Source organism: Phialemonium atrogriseum, assembly GCF_030411735.1.
Source record: "Phialemonium atrogriseum strain 8032-3 unplaced genomic scaffold QBC33scaffold_7, whole genome shotgun sequence".
NCBI lineage: Eukaryota > Fungi > Ascomycota > Sordariomycetes > Cephalothecales > Cephalothecaceae > Phialemonium > Phialemonium atrogriseum.
The window spans coordinates 646,845-666,539 of record NW_026848144.1 but is presented as its reverse complement, the minus strand read 5'-3'; the positions used below and the strand labels follow the sequence as shown (position 1 = coordinate 666,539).

The window sequence follows — 19,695 nt, the reverse complement described above, 5'->3', positions numbered from 1 at the left end:
CCGAGCATTGTGTCTGCTTTTTATCTCTGAATGTCTTTGTAGGGTGAGTTTTAGATGTGAGATATATTTGATACACATGCAGAACAGCCAACGGAGCAGGAAACAACAGGATATAAGAAGAGCAAATTGCTCCGTCCGTAGGCCCCGTTATCCATCACCAATGCCAATGCCGTCCTCCCCCATCTCCGCACTCCTTCTCCAACTTTCCCATGGCCGCGATGTTCCCCTAGCGTATCCTCCCCCGCACGCGATCCATCGTAGCGGATGCGACCAGGCCAGTGGTGATTGGTCGGCACCCCCTTTCCCTCATCTGCCGACAGCTCCGAAGCGCAGATCGCACTCAAAAGACGGCGTCGCGGGTGCCTTAACCTGGGCGGGTTCGGCGCCAGCCCCACGAGGTTCGGGAAAACTAAACGGAGGAGCATAACGCCGGCAAGGCTTGTGGGACATCCCCCCGGGGAATAAACATGTAAGATTTTCCGATTAATCGTTGACACGTTCTATCATCCCAGGTATCCAGGCCGCAAAAGACATGGGGGTTTGTATGCTTTCCCACGCAGCCGAGAGGCAGGAGCAAAATACTAACAAATTCATGACCCGTCCCATCCGTGTCAGAAACCCGCCGCGCAAATTCCTTCATCCCATCATACATACAAAATACTCGCTGTGGAGTAGATATCCGGATACACTCCTCGAACACAACCAGCTCATGGGAATAAAATATGAAGAAAAAAAGAATGGGACAAATCCGAGGAAAGCAAGGTTGGTTGTTTAGCGAACCGCCGTCTAAGGCTTCTGTCCCTCGACGAAATTCAACGCATCCTCCGTGGAGACGCAGTCGATTGTGCTATTCTTATTGCGGAATAAGACACCGTAGCACTTGTTAGCCACGCGGACGATCTCGGGCCTGAAGGTGGTGCAAATGAACTGCGTGCCCGCCTCCTTTGAGATCGAGTCGAGCAGGCTGGCGACGGCAGTGCGGTACTGGGCGTCAAGGTTGGCGTCGACCTCGTCGAAAATCACCATGGGGCTGGATTCGGTCGCCTGGATGGCGAAGATGAGGCAGAGAGCACACAGACCTAGAGAGAACATTAGCGGCGGAAGGGACACAAACAACTGAAGGTGTCGGGGAAACTTACTCTTCTGGCCACCACTGAGTTGCTGGATCTTCTGCTGCTCGTCCATCGTCTTGGAGTTGAACGAGACGCTGATGCCCACTCCCGTGTAGTTCTCCACGCCACCTCGCTGTTCCTCGTCCGAGTCCACTGGATCTTGGCGGCGATCCGTCTTCCGTTGGATCACCAGACGGCCGTGGCCCGCCGGGACGAGGCGCTCGAAGATGTTTGCGAACTCCCTCGACACCTGCTTGAAGGTCCGTTCGATCTGCTCATCCTTGACTTGGTCAAGATGGGAAACGAGCTCCTCGATCGACTTCTGGGAACTGTCGAGCTCCTTTCTCCGCTTCAGCAAGTTCTCTTGCTGCGTGGTGAAGCTGTTGTACTGCTCGAAGGCCTTCTTATTGACGTGTTTAAACTTCTTTAGAGCCTCGTTGACCTTCTTGAGCCTGGATGAAATCTAGCATGACCGTCAGCAAGCAAAATTCAAACCGGGGGCCGGTGCTGTAGAGAGGACGCTTACTGTTTCCGACTTCATCCGTTCATACTTGCCAAACGCCTCCTCTGGCAGAACGCCGAGGTCTCGTATGCTCTTGGCAAGTTCGGCGGCCTGGTTCGTGAGAAGTGCCTTCTTCTGCGCCTCCTTCATTATCCTCTTCTGCTGCTTCTCAATATGCCGAGCGAGTTCCTGCTGCTCTTGCTCTCGCTGGGACTTCTGGGCGTCCACTTCCGAAATGTTACCGCTCAGCTCCTCCAGCTTTTGCTCGGTCACCTGCAACAGCCTTTGAACTTCGCTGGCTGCTTTCTGAGCCTTCTTAAGCTCCTTTTGAGCGTCTTGATAGCTGCCACTGGCGCCCGAAGCCGAGGCGTTTTCAAAGGCCTGGCTGCTGAGCTGGTCTTCTTGCGGGCGCAGATTCTTCCTCAGCTCTACTTCTAGTCGTGATGTGTGGCTCTCGAGCTCTCGGCGCTTGTTGCAGACCTCGTTCCATTCCTTCTGCAGCTGCTGGGCTTGATCGCTGAATTCCTCGAGTTGCCGCTCCTCGGCAGGCGACAGAGCTTTCTTAAATTCCGTCGCCAATTCTGCCTCGTAGGCCACTAGATTGTCGCCAAACTCCTTCATGTTTTTCTCGACCGCGGCAAGCCGATTCATCACCGCACCAAGATGGTCTGTTTCACGCTCTAGATGGGCCGTCTTGCTCCGTAACTCGGCTTTGAGGGGCTCGAATCCGCTTTCGAGCTGGCGCATCTCCTGTTCCAGCTTTTGAAGCTCACCCATCGCTCGGGTGATCTCCTGGTCTTTGACTTCAATGCTTCTGCGGATGCTCTCGGCTTCGGCCATGTGACCGTCAAACTGGTCTCGCAACTCGTTGGCATTTCGGACTGCTTCCAGGCGAGATCTGCGCGAGTCGACGTAGCCACCGGTCATGGCACCTCTCTTGTTGGTGGTGTCGCCTTCTGGCGTGATGGCATCGACCCCGTGGCTCCGCGCATACTGGCCGGCGATAGTCAGACTCGGGCAGATGATTGTCTTGCCGAAGACTTGTTGAAAGGCCTTTTCGTACTCGGGCTCGAAATCGATCTTGCTGATGAGCGGAACAGCATCGGCAGCACGTGGTAGATTGGCCGTTCTTGGGCGCAGCTGTTGCAATGGCATGAAGGTGATCCTGCCCCCTTGCTGCTTGAAGAGCTCACTAGACAGCAAGGTGGCCGTCTGCTCGTTGTCAACAACGTAGTGGAACAGGCTGCCCCCTGCGACTTGCTCCACAGGCACACGGTAGGCTTCGTGCACGCTCATGAGTTCTGCCAGAGTACCATATGCGCCAGGGATGTTTCTCTGCTGCTTCAGACGCCTGATCGTTGCAAGACCGCGTGCGGTTGCACTGTCCATGGCTTGGGACAGTTTCCTTTCCGCTTGCTCCTTCGCGGAACGCGTGTTCCCTATGACCGACTCCAGTTTATCGTCGTCACGTCTCAGCAACTTCCTCTCCTCATGGAGCTGATCTCTGACCTCCTGAGCCTTGACCAATTTCCGAAACAGAGTCTCCCGACTGCCGCCGTAGCCCTCAAGCCTCTCTCGAAGACCAGCGATCTCGGTTTCGAGTCTCGACATGGCTTTCTGAACGGCTTTAACTTCTTCCTCGGCGTCCAGGCGGTTTGCCTTTTGGTTGCTGAGGGATAGGTTGAGATCTTCTATCTCCTTCTTGAGGTACGCATCCCGATCGGCCTTCTTTTTGAATTGAGAGCTTCGAGACTGCTTGGTGAGGAGACGGTTCCTTCCTGCTTCGGCTGCATCAAGCTGTTGCTTAACTCGGGCTTCTTCGGCTTTTCGCTTCTCAAATTCAGGACGGAGACTCGCAAGCTCTGTCTCGCTCGCCTGTATCTTTTGTCTAACACTCTTCAGTTCGGCCTCCTGCTGGCGCTGCGCTTGCTCTCTAGCATGTCTAGTCTCATCAAGGCTTTTTGCCTTGAGCTCTGCTTTTGCTTGAGCCTTGGAGGCGTCTCGACGGTCTTCCTCCAATTGGCCTCGCTCGATGGTGAGCAGCTCCATTTGCTGCTGCAGCTCGTGGAGCTTGCGCTCCATTTGGGCAATCGCCTTCTCTCCGGCTTGGAAAGCTTGGCGGTCCTTATTCGAAGCTCCCGCGCCATCCTGGCGAAGCTCGTCTATCTCGCCGAGCTTCTGGGCAATGGCCTCCTGCTGCTGATGGTAATAGGCATATTCGAGACACCGTCGTTCCCTGTCTTTCTCTTGGAAGCCTCGCAGCTCCTCCTTCTCTTCCTCCAACTCGCTTAGCCGATCCTTGATATAGGAAAGAAGCTCGTCGATTTTCTCTCGCTTGTTGTTGGTCTCGGCCATGATCTTGAGTGATTCGGCGCGGCGGGTTTCGTAGACGCTAGTGCCCGCGATTTCCTTGAGAAGGTTCAGGCGCTCAGACTCCTTCATATTCGTCAGGGCCGTCACACGGCCTTGAGGAACAATGTAGTACGGGTTGGACTTTGAGAAGCCAGCTGACTCGAGGAGGTGGATGATATCTTGCTTTGACACGACTCTCTTGTCGTGGGAGTACTCGTCTTTCTTGAGGCCGATGGTCCGTCGGACGGTGACTTCCTCGCCGCAGCCGACAAACCGTCCGTCGGAGTTGTTGAAGATGATCTCGACGTATGCCGACATGACTGCGGAACCGGATCCCTCGTGGAGGAGGGCTTGCCGCTCTTCGCGGCTCATCTGGGTATAGGCATCGCTAAGGACGAAGCGGATCGCGGCGAAGAAGTTGCTCTTGCCCGAACCATTTCGGCCGACAATGACATTGGTGCCCGGCGAGAAGGGTTCGAAAATGGTCTGGTCCTTGTAGCTGCGCTGATGTTAGCGCGATATTGAGCGGGAGCGGAGAGAAGTCGCGAAGTCGCGCACCTTTTAAAGCCTTGGATGATTATCTGCTTGATATACATCGCGGCAACAAACGCTGCCCAGCGACGGCGGATTCAAATTGCATACAAGTCGAATGTTGTCAGGAGAGAGGCTCTGTGAGAATAAGAATGACACTTGCGCGACGAATTGCGGTGTGATGCAGATACCTAATTTGCCTTGAGCGGGTCTGCCACGTCCAGCGAGGGAGGGGAATCACGACGCGTCTTTTCGTGATGGTGGGAATATCCAAGGCGAGTCACGTGACCTAAAATGAGGTGCGATGACCAAAGCTCCCCGTCTTCCATGACAACTGCCTGCCAAGCCTGCAACCCTCGAGTCAGTGCCCCGCCACTTGCTCAGCGAACCTAGCTGGCTCTGGGCAAATCCAAACATCCATGTGGCCAAGTGCAACATCATCGAAAACTTTGTCTTGGGGCCTAGTCGCCTCTAGTCATCAAAAGCGCCGCACCCAGACAGCACGATCCTGACAAGATTAGATCATCCCTACGAGGTTGTATTAAATCGCCCTGCAATCTAGCGTATGCCGGGGTGGAGTCGATCATTGCTACATATGGGGCAAGCTATGGGACGGGTTCAGATTCTAGATACGCCTCGTTCGTGACTGACGGCCCTGAAGGGTTTGGAACATGCAGGTGCCCGGCATACGTAGCATCCACATGTACTGCGTAGGACAGACTGGCTTTTGGATGGCATGTCTTCACCATCACGGCAATTGCTACCTAGGTTTTAAGACGTTTTGCCAGCTCTGGGGATTTTGAACCACAGACTTGGTCTAGAAGCTTGGTGCACTTGAACCAATAAGACCCCATACCGGAGTCGTAGATATGCAAACTCTAGACAGAAGAGACAAACACTCGGGAATGACAGTCTCGGAATGGCGCCACCGGGCGGGAGGTGCCTTTTGACCAGGGCAGTTGCGAGGTGCTAGAATTTCAAGGTAGCCACGTTGTGTATGATGGGGTCAAGGCCCCGGATGTTGTGGACGGCTGAAGTTTGCTTCTTGAAACAAGATACCAAGGCAGGATCGTCGTCTCGAGCGCAGGCAGAGAGACCACCAGCTTGTCTTCATTTCCACTTTACAGTTACCTTGGTGTGTAATGAAGTGAGACTTGGTGATATTTGTTTTCTAGGATAAGGCCGGCGTTGGGTGGGACAGAATGAGGCAGGAAGGAAGGAAGGGGAAAAACCCAAGGCACAACCGGGTGAGCCAATGGCTGCACTGACGGCCATTGCAGGGGTGTCACATTGCTAGTAATGGCGCTAAGGAATTAAGCGAGAAGCGGCGCCAGTGGAAGGGACCGTTGGGAAGTGGGACCGCTGTGTATAAAAATACGGCAATATTCGTATAGAAACCAGGCCTGCCCTCCACCCGATTTTCTACTGCCACCGCGCCGTTCGAGCCCACTGACCACTGCACCAAAACACCGCCCAAATATCTTGCCGCGTCTCACCGCCTGCAGTGGCAGTCACCACCATAAGTTCTTACCGACGAGGTAAAGTTCACCGTCCGCCGGGACACTGCACTCAGTTCCGCGCTCCCGATGCAACTTGCCAACCAACGACATTTTAGGAATTCTCGACCACGTCTATCTCCCACCTTTACTCTTGGCTGTCAGTAGACACAATTACCGCAGCATATTTGACTTATTTTCAAAGTCACGTGCATCTCTTCACCTGGGCAACATTTCCGTAAGTCGTCACTTTTCACTTTTCCATCTCAGGTCTGTGATACTCGGGTGCGTCTCATTGTCTGCTTTTGCGGTGCTCCCATTTGTCACTGGTTTTCTTTGTGTTGTGTCGCGTCCCTCCGCTTTTGTATTTTTGGTCAAAGGGGCACGAAGTCAGTGCTTCTGACTTACACAAATGCCAATGGTTGCACAGCATACATCGCATTTTTTATGATCACCAAGCATTCCGTGTTTTGATTGCCCAGCGCCTTGCAGTTATTTTCGGTTGAAACACTTTGGCAGGCATTTACTAACATCAAACCTCTGGTCCGCAGGATTATGAAACTCGCAGCGTAATTGGTTCCGTGTTGACATGAAGCAAAGATGGTGTCCAGGTTAGTTGCATATGCTCTGGGGAGGAGGTGCTTTACATCTAGGCCCTTGCTGACTAGTGTTCTCTACAGGCTCGACCGACTTGTCACGTGAGTTTTGCTAATGCAGTATCTCCCTGTTACGGGGGGTTCTGGGCTGGGAATTCGATACTAATCGCTTTATCTTGCAGCATTCTTGAGTCCGGTAGTACCCGGTTAATCCGTGATACTGCCGTCAACCAACTGGCCGATTGGCAAAAACAACACCCCGAAGAGCTCTTTAATCTCCTCTCACGAGTTGTTCCCTATCTGCGGCACAAGGAATGGGATACGAGAAACGCCGCAGCGAAAGCTATCGGCAAGATCATCGAACATGCTCCCGCCTACGATCCCAATGAGGGGGAGGAGCCGGCTGACCCCAAGAAAGAAGAGGAGCCAGTCGAAAAGGACTTTGTCAAGAAAGAAGAAGTCAAGGACAGTTCATTCTCTGACGAGGACTATTTCGACCTCGACAGGCTCGACATCGCCAACATCTTGAAGTATGGCAGAGAGCTGGCTAGAAACGCCACTGCCACCGTAGACTATTCTCTGGCCTCCCTGGATCCAGCTGCGCGTCTCGCTCATCAGAAGAAGACGCTGAACGGGCGACTGGGTCTCCTCGGTCGGAGATTTGAAGATGAGGAGATGCCAATCGTGCCCGAGAATAACAACAGCTCTCCAGATGCCACTGCTCATAATGGATGCGCCAGTTATGACGGTAACAGTGTCGGCAGCGTCGGCAGTGCCGGCGGCGCCGGCGGTGGCCAGGGCCATCTCACGGAGGAGGCTGGTCTAAGCTCGAGGCAGCTCAATGTCCTTAAGAGGAAGCGAAAGAGAGAGGCGCAGAAGGCCGCCCACGGGAAGTCAGGCTTTGGAGATCTCTCTATTCGCCGGTCGATAACGTCTACGTCTGAAGGCGTCCCCGACGATACACCCATGGCCGATGCCGACTCGAAGAAATCCGGCAAACTGGCGGAATACCTTAACCTCGAGCGACCGGCGGATGTGGACGAGGATACGAAAGTAGTATCCGAGTTCAAAGGCCCCATCATCCCCATCAAATCGGAAATCGAAGCCGACGACCAGGCGGAAGGCGCTGAGTGGCCATACGAGCGACTGTGCGAATTCATCAAAATCGATCTCTTCGACCCCCAGTGGGAGATCCGCCAGGGAGCAGCGATGGGCCTAAGAGAAGTGATCAGGGTCCATGGATTGGGTGCTGGGAGGTCCAGGGGGAAATCACGAGCAGAGAACGACCGACTCAACCGGAGATGGCTGGATGACCTCGCATGCCGTCTGTGCTGCGTCCTTATGCTCGACAGATTCACCGACTACAGTTCCGACACGTTGGTCGCGCCTATCCGGGAGACAGTCGGCCAGAGTCTGGGAGCGGTGCTATTCCACGTCTGCCCGGAGTCGGTTCATGCCATATATCTAATCCTCTACCGGATGGTGATGCAGGACGACCTAGAGCTGGAACGACATGTGTGGGCCATCTGCCACGGCGGTATGATCGGCCTCAGATATGTCGTCGCTGTGAGAAAGGACTTGCTCCTAGAGGATGGTGCCATGATTGATGGTGTCATCCGTGCCGTGATGAAGGGTCTCGGAGACATGGACGATGACGTCCGGTCAGTCAGCGCAGCAACGTTGATCCCTATGGCGAAAGAATTCGTAACCCTCCGGCCCGGTGCTCTGGACGGTCTCATCAACATAGTCTGGGAGAGTCTGTCCAACCTGGGCGATGATTTGAGCGCTTCCACCGGCAGGATCATGGATCTTTTAGCCACCCTCTGCAGCTTCCCCGAAGTCCTGGAAGCGATGAAGGTGTCGGCATCACAGGATGAGGAGCGATCCTTTGCGCTCCTCGTCCCAAGGCTCTATCCCTTCCTTCGGCACACGATTACCTCGGTACGCCTCGCCGTGCTGAAGGCTCTCATGACCTTTGTCAATCTTGGAAGCGAGAGTACCCAAGGATGGCTCAACGGAAGAATACTCCGGCTTATCTTCCAGAACCTGCTGGTCGAGAAGGATCAGGAGACTCTCGCCATGTCCATCGAGCTATTCACGGCCCTTGTCAAGGCGCTTGGGAGCAATCCGGCCGTCCTGGCCGAAGAGTTCGAAGGGCACATTGACGCCATGATGCAACTATCGCTCCATCCTATCGGTGTCTCGCGAAATCCAATACCGATGAACGCAACCCTCTTCCAGAAACCGTCCGGAGGCACCTACTCTATGATGGGTGTCACCGCCACTGCCGGTGCCAGGAAGTCGTCGCCAACCGAGGGGCCGGAGAGAGCAACAAAGCGCCGAAGAAAATCCACCAAGGTCGACGACGCTCCCGTGGCTACCCAGTCCCACGATGTCGACGGCCAGATGATGCAAGGGGATGTCAACTTGGTGGGCATGGACGTCCTCGTCCGCTCACGAGTCTCGGCCGCCAAGGGCCTGGGACTTATCATGTCTCTCGTTCCAGCCACAGAGCTGGGTCCGTACGAGACGAGAATCACCGACGGTCTATCTTCCGCATATTCCTCCACTCAACTCACGGCAGCCATGATCGTTGACGAGTATGCGAAGAATTGCCCCTCTCCTGAAGAAGCCGCTAGGCTCGCCCAGCCGCTTCAAAAGATGATCGAGTCGGATCGCCCGTCGCACTACCGGGACTTGGTTAGCTTCGTCCAGCGCGTTCGCTCGCAGACCCAGCAGCTCCTGAACATGTTCCGTGATCACGGCAAGGTATCGCAGAGCAAGCTACCAACCCTTGCGGTTGTGGTCCAGGGAGAGGCTGAAGCCGGACCCGGCGCCTTCTCAGTTGCCAACGCGGAGAAGGTGGTCGGGGAAGACTATGACCGCCTCAAGAAGGCCATGGCCCCAGGCCAGCGGCTGATTGCTCTCCCGCAGCTTACGGAAGCTCGTGAGGCTGTCGTGTCTGCCATCGACCAGGCGAACGCTGCCAAGGAAGCGCGGGATGCTCGCATCAAAGCTGCGGCTGCCTGCGCCCTCGTTGCCATGAAGGTGCTGCCAAAGAAGCCGAGTCCGCTCATCAAGGCTATCATGGACAGCATCAAGGCCGAGGAGAACCAGGAACTCCAGGGACGATCCGCAGGCACAATTGCACGTCTCGTGCAGGTCTTTACCGAATCGGGTCGTCGAGGCCCGGCGGATAAAGTTGTCGCCAACCTGGTCAAGTTCTCCTGTGTCGAGGTTGCGGAGACCCCCGAGTTCCCAGTCCATGCCCACAAGACCAGCGTTATTCTCTCCATGCAGAAGGAAGAAGACCGTGTCGATCACGCGGATGCCGCCAAGTGGGCGAGAGAGGCCAAGGCAGCTCGCATCACACGACGCGGCGCGAAGACAGCTCTGGAGATACTGTCGCAGACCTTCGGCGCCGAGTTGCTGGACACTGTCCCGAGCCTTCGCGCCTTCATGGAAGAACCCCTACAGAAAGCCTTCTCAGGAGATCTCCCGGCGGAGGCGAGAGATGCCGAGAACAGTTTCGGCCAGGAGGTGGTGGATGCCATGTCCGTCATCCGCACAATGACGCCGACGCTGAACACGGCTCTGCATCCTTTCGTCGTGCAGCAGGTTCCCCTGGTCATCAAGGCACTGCATTCCGAGCTCTCCGTGTTCCGCTACATGGCGGCGAAGTGCATGGCGACGATATGCAACGTCATGACTGTCGAGGGCATGACGGCCCTGGTGGAGAAGGTCCTCCCATCCATCAACAATCCCGTCGACCTCAACTTCCGACAAGGCGCGATCGAGGTGATCTATCACCTGATCGCCGTCATGGGCGATGCTATACTGCCATACGTCATCTTCCTCATCGTGCCGGTCCTGGGCCGCATGAGCGACTCGGACAACGAGATTCGGCTGATAGCCACCACGTCCTTTGCCACTTTGGTCAAGCTGGTCCCCCTCGAGGCCGGCATACCAGACCCGCCCGGCCTGTCAAAGGAGCTCCTCAAGGGCAGGGATCGTGAACGGACATTCATTGGCCAACTTTTGGATCCGAAGAAGATCGAACCCTTCGTGATCCCAGTGGCCATCAAGGCAGAGCTGCGCTCCTACCAGCAAGAAGGTGTCAATTGGCTCCACTTCCTCAACAAGTATCACTTGCATGGCATCCTTTGCGACGACATGGGTCTTGGCAAGACTCTGCAGACGCTCTGTATTGTCGCTAGTGACCATCATGAGCGAGCCGAAGAGTTTGCAAAGACGGGGGCCCCGGACTCCAGAAGGCTCCCGTCGCTGATTGTCTGCCCACCTACCTTGGCTGGACACTGGCAGCAGGAGATCAAGACATACGCGCCCTTCCTGAGCGTCACCGCTTACGTCGGTTCTCCCGCAGAGAGGAAAGGGCTGCGAGACAAGCTGGATCAGACGGACATCGCCATAACGTCTTATGACGTTTGTCGCAACGACATAGACACGGTCGGGGCGTACAACTGGAACTACGTCGTCCTCGACGAGGGTCACTTGATTAAGAACCCCAAGGCCAAGACCAGCATCGCAGTAAAGAGACTTATCAGCAACCATCGACTTATCCTGACGGGAACGCCAATCCAGAACAATGTCCTCGAACTCTGGTCCCTGTTCGATTTCCTGATGCCAGGCTTCCTTGGAGCAGAGAAGGTCTTCCTCGACCGGTTTGCCAAGCCGATCGCGAACAGCCGCTACAGCAAGGCCAGTCCGAAGGAGCAGGAGGCGGGAGCTCTCGCCATTGAATCGCTGCACAAGCAGGTGTTGCCGTTCCTGCTCCGCCGTCTCAAGGAGGAGGTGCTCGACGACCTGCCCCCGAAGATCCTGCAGAACTACTACTGCGATCTCAGCGACCTGCAGAAGAAACTGTTCGAGGACTTTACGAAGAGGGAGGCGAAGAAGATCACCGAAGAGGCTGGCCGCGACGACAAGGAAGCGAAGCAACACATCTTCCAGGCGCTGCAATACATGCGGAAGCTCTGCAACTCGCCGGCTCTGGTGATGAAGAAGGACCACAAGGCGTACGATGACACACAGAGGTTCCTGTCGAAGCAAGGCACGAGTCTCGAGGATCCCGCGCACGCGCCAAAGCTCACCGCCTTGAGAGATCTCCTCGTCGACTGTGGCATCGGAGTCGAAGGCCAGGAGTCGGCCGATCCCCTCTACACCCCCATCAAGCCGCATCGCGCCCTTGTCTTCTGCCAGATGAAGGAAATGCTTGACATGGTGCAGAACACGGTCCTGAAGAAGATGCTTCCGTCCGTCTCGTATCTGCGCCTCGACGGCTCCGTCGAACCCAACAAGCGCCAAGACATCGTCAACACGTTCAACAGCGACCCGTCGTATGATGTTCTCCTGCTGACCACCAGCGTCGGCGGTCTGGGCCTCAATCTGACGGGAGCCGATACGGTCATCTTCGTGGAGCACGACTGGAATCCGCAGAAGGATCTGCAGGCCATGGACCGCGCTCACCGCATCGGCCAGAAGAAGGTCGTCAACGTGTACCGGCTGATCACCCGCGGCACTCTCGAGGAGAAGATCCTCAGTCTGCAGCGCTTCAAGATCGACGTCGCTAGCACCGTCGTCAACCAGCAGAACGCGGGCCTGTCCACAATGGACACGGACCAGATCCTGGACCTGTTCAACGTCGGAGATGTCGGCCCGAGTCTCATCTCGGACAAGCCGAACGACGCCATCGAAGGCAGGGAGGAGGACATGGTCGACATCGAGACGGGCGACGTCCGCCAACCCGGCAAGAAGGCCGCCTGGCTCGAAGACCTGGGCGAGCTATGGGATAACCGCCAATACGAGGAGAGTTTCGACCTGGACGGTTTCCTGAAGTCCATGCCATAACCTGGTCGTCCTCTCTCTTTCCCCTTCACGCGCCCTTTTTCATCTTGGCTCACGACAACGTCCTTGCTAGGATAATCGTCGGCAATCTTAGGGCGTTTGGCGTTCGGTGGTATCCCTCCGTATGTGGAGCTGGTTTTGTACTGTATACAATATTGATGTATGATCACTAGAATAGGTAGGCGTGCCCATCCATACGGATGCGCGACGCTTTAGATGCGGGCAGAATAGCCTAGCAGGAACAGGAGCAGTGTAGGAACAGACGAATACAATGAGGTTTATATTAAGTTTAATGTCTCCCTTTCTATCTTATATGGTGTAACATCGGTTGAACCTTTCCTCTGTCCAAATAGGCAGAACTTGGGAATCATGGTAACCGCCTTGACCGCCTTGCCTGCCCTTTGAGCAGGAGCCTTAGCCACCCTAACTGCCCTCAAGGAGGCAGTCTCTCAAGCCCTTCCTTATCTACTATTAGGTATCTCCCTCCCCCATCCATTACCCCCCTTTACCTAGTAGATCGGCTACTCCTCAGAGCTCACCTCCTCGTGCGAGCCCTCCTCCGCATCCCGGCCCGCCCCCGCGTCCTCGCCCTCGCCCTCGCCGTTACTCTCCTCCACCAGCGCCTCCTCGCTCCCGACGATCATACCCCCGAAATCCACGGGGCCCCGAAGGGTGGTCTCCTCAACCCACACCTTGAGCATGACGAACGGCCACCGGTACGGCTCCCCGGGGGGCGCCCACTCGATCTCGACGAGGCCGGCGTCGCGGCCGGGGGTCCCCGCGGCGGCGCCAGACTGCTCAAACGACGACTCGTACTCGGGCCGCACGTGGTACTGGTAGTGTAGGTTGTCCTCGACGCGCGCGTTGGTCGGCCGCGCGAGCGACAGGAACACCGACAGCGCCGCCCGGTTGGCCTGCCGGAAGCACGTGTGCCCACCGTGGGAGCCGGCCTGGTGGGTCGCGGAGCGGAGTGGATGTGTCGCTGCCGCCGCCGCCGCCGCCGGGCCCCTTAGAGCCGCTGCGGCGCTCGCGGCGCTGCTGTCGGCGTCGCTAGCGATGGACTTGTCTGGGTCTCTGGTTGCGGCGTTGTCGTTGTCGTTGTCGTTGTCGTTGTCGTTGTCACTACTGCTGTCGGTGTTGCTGCTGCTGCTGCTACCGCTGCTGCTGCTGCTGTCGTCGTCGTCGTCTGGGCTGCTATCCTTAGCCATGGGGCTAGTTCTGCCCAAGGGGACATGTTCCTCCTCATTATCCCCTGCCCCGGCTTCCTCCTCCTCGGAAGCAACCGTGCGCTCCACAGGAGCTGTCGCAGCCACCAGCTCCGCAGCAGATCCGCCAGCGACATCTCCACCCGCCCTGCCGGGGTAAACCCTCATCGAGAAGACATCATACCGCATCCGATACACCCCAGCCCTCTCCTTATCCAGCAGCACCGGCTCGGGCGCGTGCCTCCTCCCGTTCCGCGTGGCCAGGACGGCCGGCAGGTCCACGAGGGCGACCAGCTCCTCCCGCACGAGGAACACGTGCCGCTCCCCCGTGGCGAACACCGTCTCCCCCCTGAACGTGGCGCCCTCCCCCGGTCCGCCCTCGACGGCCAGCCACGCCTTGGACCGCACGGCGGCGCGCACGCGCGCGTCGTTGCGCGCCATGGTGTCCTCGGCGTGTCGGTTCGCGTCGGCGAGAGACGCGTGCGACCGCATGCGCACCTCGCGCACCGTCGCGTAAAGGTTGCCCCGGTCTAGGCTTGGCGTCTGCGCCTGCTGCTCCTGCTTGAACACCGTGTACGTGCGCACCGGCTGCAGGTCAGGGAACGCGTCCGCCGCCCGGATCGCCGGGATCAGCCCCCCCTGGCCCGGGATCCGGGCTGGGGGCGCTGCGGCTGGCGTGACTGCGGCATGGCGAGGGGTGGCGACAGCTGGAGTGCGTCTTGGGATGGGAGCTGCGGCGGGAGGGGCTTGGCTTCGGACAGGTAAAACATCTTCGTTGTCTGCTAGGCCGTTATTATGGCCCAAGGGAGGGGGCCGCAGCGGCGAGTCTCGGATTGGGAGGCGCGAGGCAGGCGGGGCAGGCTTGGCTGGGGCAGCAGAAGTGCGGAAGCTAGGGCCTGATCTGGCAGCGGCGTCGCTTGGACGATATCTGTTGCTAGACTGGGCTTTCCCTGGGCCTGGTTGGTTGAGTGAGGCCCGGCTGTTGGACGGAAGGTACTGGACGACTGTAGTTGTTGGCTTTGGTGAAAGCTTCCTCTTGAAGTGATTGAACAGGTCCTCATCGCTCTTGTCCAGTCCGCTGGCTGCAACTCCCTTCGTATGGCTGCTACTAGGGGCCTGTCTATTGTTCATGACTATGTCGTCTTCATCTCCCTTACTGACGGGGCCCTTATGCTTATTGACAAGGGCAGGGAGTCGAGCCTCGTGCTCAGCCTTGGTGGGCGGTGGGACGCCCAGTCCCGCAACTTCCTCGTCGCTGTGGCTCTGGTCCGCCTTAGGCTTGTTAACCAGGGCACGCAGCCGAGCTTCAATCCTGTTCTTCCGTTCAGGTGGGGGTACATCCTGCACCACAGCTTCTTCTTCGGGCCGTTTGTCCGCTTGGTACTTGTCGACGAGAACACGTAGTTGGGCTTCAGGCTCGGCCTTGCTAGGCGGGGAGGTGCCTAGCCCTGCAGCTTGTACTTCTTCGTCATCGTCCCGCTGGTCCGCCTTATGCTTATCGGTCAGGGCGCGCAGTCGAGTTTCATGCTCGGCCTTGCTAGGCGGCGGCACGCCGAGCACCACGACTTCTTCGTCATCAGCGCGGTGGTTCGCCTTGGGCTGTGCCGCGAAGTAGTTCTTCAGGGTCAACCCGTCTTGTGATAGGGCCCTAAAATTTCTGGCGTCTTGCTTCTTCGAGGCGCGGTGGGCGCTACGTCTCACGTTTCGGTTCATGGCGCGACTGGTGAGGTTGCCATAGAGGGGTGGGAACGCCCCTAACGGCGAGGGCCTTGAGCCGCTCGAGGGGATAGCTGCGGAGAATCCAAAAACGGCCGGAAGGGTTCGATGGTTGGCTTGCGCCCCCTTTTCTCCGGCCCCCTTGCTGGATTTGCCATTGTCCTTGAGGCCGCCCAGGGGAGCTCGGGAGAGCTTAGAAGGCCCTCCTCCGTCCAGATCTCCCTTCAGATCGTCATCCCTCTTCCGTTTTCCTCTTCCTGCAACTCCGAAGTCGTTGTTTTCTGAGTCATTGTCATGTTTCTGAATCAGGTACTGGGCCGAGTTCGGTGACTTGAATTGGCTCTGGCCGGCCATTTCGACGTCCTACCCAAAGTTAGCTTATCTGCCCAGGATAGTTCAGCTCTCAAGGATAGCTTACCTGACCAGGACGCTTTACCTGGCTGGATGGACCCCCCAGTCCCAGGAGACTTGGCTGGTGGCCAGAGTGACTGGCCCCTGAAGCTCTGGGTAACTCCCGACGAGATATCTGGCCGTGTGGATCATCCACCAGTTCAGGCTGCCGACCAGAGTAGCCGACCCCTGAGGGACTGGTCAACTCAAGGGAAGTCACCTGACCGCGCGCACTTTCCCTTTCAGGACTCTGGCCAGAGTAGGGGGCCCCTGATCCACTGGCCAACTCGAGGCGAGCCGCCTGGCCGCGTGCACCTGCCAGTTCAGGCTGCTGGCCAGAATATCCACTGGCCAACTCGGGGCGAGTTGTCTGACCGCGTGCACTCGCCCCAAAGGGGCGTTGGCCAGAGTATCCACTGGCCAACTCAGGGTGACTCGCCTGGCCGCGTGCACCCGCCCCTTCAGGGCCAGCCGCCTGCTGCATCTCATCAGAGCCTTCCTCTTTGCTGCTGTTAGCTGGGGTCTTTGCAATATCAGATTTTCACTTACCTATTAGATTCATGTCAGAAATATCGTGCAGAGAAGGCTATTGGTGGTGTTCTGTGCTGGCTATGGTGTCTAGATCTATTGTGGCAAAGTGGTGTAAGGGGGAAACATTGGAAATGCTGGTAAAGAAACTATTGCTTTTGGAATATGTGCTGGTTGGGTATGCCTAGTGAGAGGAAGGCAGTGTGTGTTGCGTTGGAGGAGAGCAGAGTGTGTGAGACAGTAGAGGGAGGAGTCGAACCACGGTGCGTATTGCATGAAAGGAGGGCAGTGTGTGTGAGATGGTAGTAGGAGGTGTTGAACCATAGTACGTGTTGCGTGGTGTAAGGTTTTGGGTGAGAGAAGGGCATTTTGAAGGATATCTTGGAAGGCACTTGTCAATCGTCTTAGACGGGCGAGAGCACCTGGTCTTAGTCCTGAACAGGCGAGAGCACGCGGTCTTGGTCCTGAACAGGCGAGAGCACGCGGTCTTGTTCCTGAACAAGCGAGAGCATGCGGTCTTAGTCTTGGATGGGCGAGAGCACGCGGTCTTGGTCTTGAACAGGCGAGAGCACCCAGTCTTGGTCCTGAACAGGCCAGAGTACTCAGTCTTGGTCTTGGACGGCAAGAGCATTTAGTCTAGGTCTTGGACAGCGAGAACATTCAGTCTTGATCTTAGTCTTAGTCTTGGACAGGCGAGAGCACCTGGTCTTGGTCTTGGACATGCGAGGGCATCAGGCTAGGCGAGAGCACCCGGCCAGGCAAGTCATGCTGGAATTAGGAAGAGTGCAGCTTGTCGTTCGAGGAATACTTGGTGAGGCGAGAGCACCTGGCCAAGGGAACTCATATTGGACAGGTAAGAGCACACAGTCAAGCAAGTCATGTTGTAATTGGGGAAAGGGGCATCTTGGGGTTCAGGGGAATACTTGGTTAGGCGAGGGCCCTTGTTCAGGGGGAATTGTCCTAACAAGGCGAGAGCACCCAGCCAAGCAATTCATGTTGTAAATGGGAGAAGGACTTGTCATTCTAGGGCTACATATCTTTGAGAGCATGTTGCCCTTCAAAATAAATTGTTTTGACCAGGTCAGAGCATCAGGTCAAGCAGTCACGTTGTAAATGGGATGAGAGAATTTTGTTGTTTAAGGGAAATCATCCTAGCTAGGCGAAAGCATTCGTTCAAGGAGAATTGCCCTAGCCATGAAGAGCATCCAGCCAAGCAAGCCATGTTGGACTGGGAAAAGAAGGGCTGTCTAACTAAATGTTTGAAGGGGCAAAGCAGGACAAGGGAAGAATAGCGTCTAGCAGGGGAACGATAAGGGGGGTTGTCATCTAGAAGCTTCATGTAGGAAAGGCATTATACTATTCAAGGGATATAAGGAAGATTTACTAATAATGTAGAGCAAAATAAATAAACATTGTAATACAAGGCAAGAGCAAAAAGTGTGAAGCATTGTTATTGCCAGAGTGATAGGCTGGGGGCAGGGACAGAGCAACGTGCGTCGCAAAGTTATAGTGAGAACAACATAGTAAAGGAGAAATCAATGAGCGTGAGAAGTAAAAGTGAGGGTCGTGAAAATAGCTAATTAGAGCATGAATAATGGGAGGAAGGGAGTCAAAGTGAGGACAGCTAAGAAAGTGGCAGAGAGCATTGGGAAAGATGTAGTGACAGCAGCTGCCAATAACTCTCTCTTCACAGCGATATCAATCAAGTTAAGAGATTTTCTGTTCTTTATGACAGAACACACCAGTTGATAACAGATTCAGTATGAAAGGTTCCTATAAAAGGTTGAGAGTCTCTTCATAACTCTTTGGGAAACTACAGACTATCAAGAGTTAGGTTTATTCAGAAGACTGGCAGCTCAAAGCTGCCTAAATTATACGTAGCAGGAAGAAGTAGGCAAGCTGATAAGATAGGTATATTAAGATATTTCTAACAGGTACCTAATATAAGAAGCAGTATGAGAACGACCATGTTTAGCTGGAAGAATCAGGGCACGGCCTCATTGATCTGCGACTTAAATCAGGAGCATCACCCAAGCCTCCTGGTAAAAGTATCTTGACAAAATGAGAATTCACAGGAGCGACAACAACCTTGTAGCACACTTCTCCCCTATACTTCTCGATTACCCTGGTCTCTAGTTCTGGACTCTGGAAGGGCTTGGGAGCGGTGCGTTCCTCAAATACATGCCGTCAAAGGCAGGAGGAGTGACAGGCAACGAAACCATATGTCATCCCCCAGTCATCCCATCAGAGCAAATGGCACGAAGTCAGAAGAGACATCCTCTCATTCCAGCCTCTAAATGTAGCTGACTCGGTTCAATATCACGTACCAACCAGGGAGAAAAAACTGGGCCGCCGAACTGGCTCCTCAGCCGCAAGATATCTGGGGGGTTGTGGAAAGGGAAGAATTGCCATTGTGATTATTAGTACGGACCTGATCCGGCATCCGGTAATACAATATTCGAAAACCACGAGAGCACCGATGAGCCCCGAGTGTCGTGGTGAAGCGACCGGGGGTCACCCCGCTAGCTTGCCAATCTTGGCTCGGGGCTAGGGCCGGCCCGGCCACACAGACGGGCAGGGCCTTGATGACAGGCATCAGCGCGGGCCGTCACATCAAGGGTCGCGGTATAACACGCCGTACTATGTATGTGCTGAAAATGCAGCTTGGGTGGCCCAAAACAGGCATGCTATGACCGCATCAGGGCCCAGCCTGCAGGATACTCGCAGCTGGAACTACAACAAGTACCCGCAAGTCACTATAATACGATATCTTTAAGAGCACTAGAGAGGGTTGCCTGTGCCCCTCGAGCCGCTCAGGGTCCGCACCTCATACTAAAGCGCTTGACCGAGGCGGCAATTATCGCGGGGAGAGCTTGACCCTCCAAGATAGGAATTGGCCAATAAGGGCCGGCAGGGCAGGGGCGAAACCTGAGAGCAAGAAAGATGCGTGCTAAACATTCGACGAAGACCCAAGACCTGGCTTACGCTCTAAAGGAGAAGCGAAGACTGACGCTTACAGGTCAGGGCATGCGAAGGCTTCCGGCCCCGACACGACAGGCAGCAACCGACGGGCACAAGTCTTCAAGATTCCGACAGGCGAACCCCGTCCCGATGAGGGTGGTGAGGGGCATCCAAGCAACGCGCGTTGCACGAGGGCCCGTGTGTAGTGCCATGACCACAGGCCCGGCTGAAAGAGAGAGAGCAGAGCAACAGCCACCTGCGCCTGAAGGACAGGCTCGTGGGTACGTGCGCTTGCATGCCTACCTACCTATCATGCACCCCAGACGGGTTGGGCCCCCAGCAGGTCGAATCTGCCTCTGAGCAGGCGATCATGGAGTCCCCCTCCTTCCCCCAGTCTGCGACAGTTTGGGGGGGAGGGGAAAAGAGGGCGGCTGGAAGGAA

The 19,695-nt window shown here is 56.0% G+C and overlaps 3 protein-coding genes across 3 annotated transcripts; 1 reads left to right on the top strand and 2 right to left on the bottom strand.

Moving 5' to 3' along the window:
- Positions 1–605: 605 nt before the first annotated feature.
- QBC33DRAFT_347129 (RecF/RecN/SMC protein) lies at positions 606–4,648 on the bottom strand. Its single transcript, XM_060423806.1, has 4 exons — positions 4,525–4,648; positions 1,639–4,465; positions 1,140–1,575; positions 606–1,079 (listed from the first exon to the last, which is right to left on the bottom strand). The coding sequence occupies exons 1-4, from the start codon at positions 4,560–4,562 to the stop codon at positions 787–789; spliced, it is 3,594 nt and encodes a 1,197-aa protein (XP_060285431.1). The 5' UTR covers positions 4,563–4,648; the 3' UTR covers positions 606–786.
- Positions 4,649–6,308: 1,660 nt separating this feature from the next.
- On the top strand, positions 6,309–12,732 carry QBC33DRAFT_532643 (SNF2 family domain-containing protein). Its single transcript, XM_060427391.1, has 3 exons — positions 6,309–6,604; positions 6,674–6,691; positions 6,772–12,732. Exons 1-3 carry the CDS (start codon positions 6,594–6,596, stop codon positions 12,455–12,457), a joined length of 5,715 nt encoding a protein of 1,904 aa, XP_060285430.1. The 5' UTR covers positions 6,309–6,593; the 3' UTR covers positions 12,458–12,732.
- A 243-nt stretch (positions 12,733–12,975) lies between these two features.
- On the bottom strand, positions 12,976–15,729 carry QBC33DRAFT_513446 (uncharacterized protein; the record flags this gene model as incomplete). Its single annotated transcript, XM_060425980.1, has 1 exon — positions 12,976–15,729. The coding sequence occupies one exon, from the start codon at positions 15,727–15,729 to the stop codon at positions 12,976–12,978; it is 2,754 nt and encodes a 917-aa protein (XP_060285429.1).
- Positions 15,730–19,695: the final 3,966 nt, after the last annotated feature.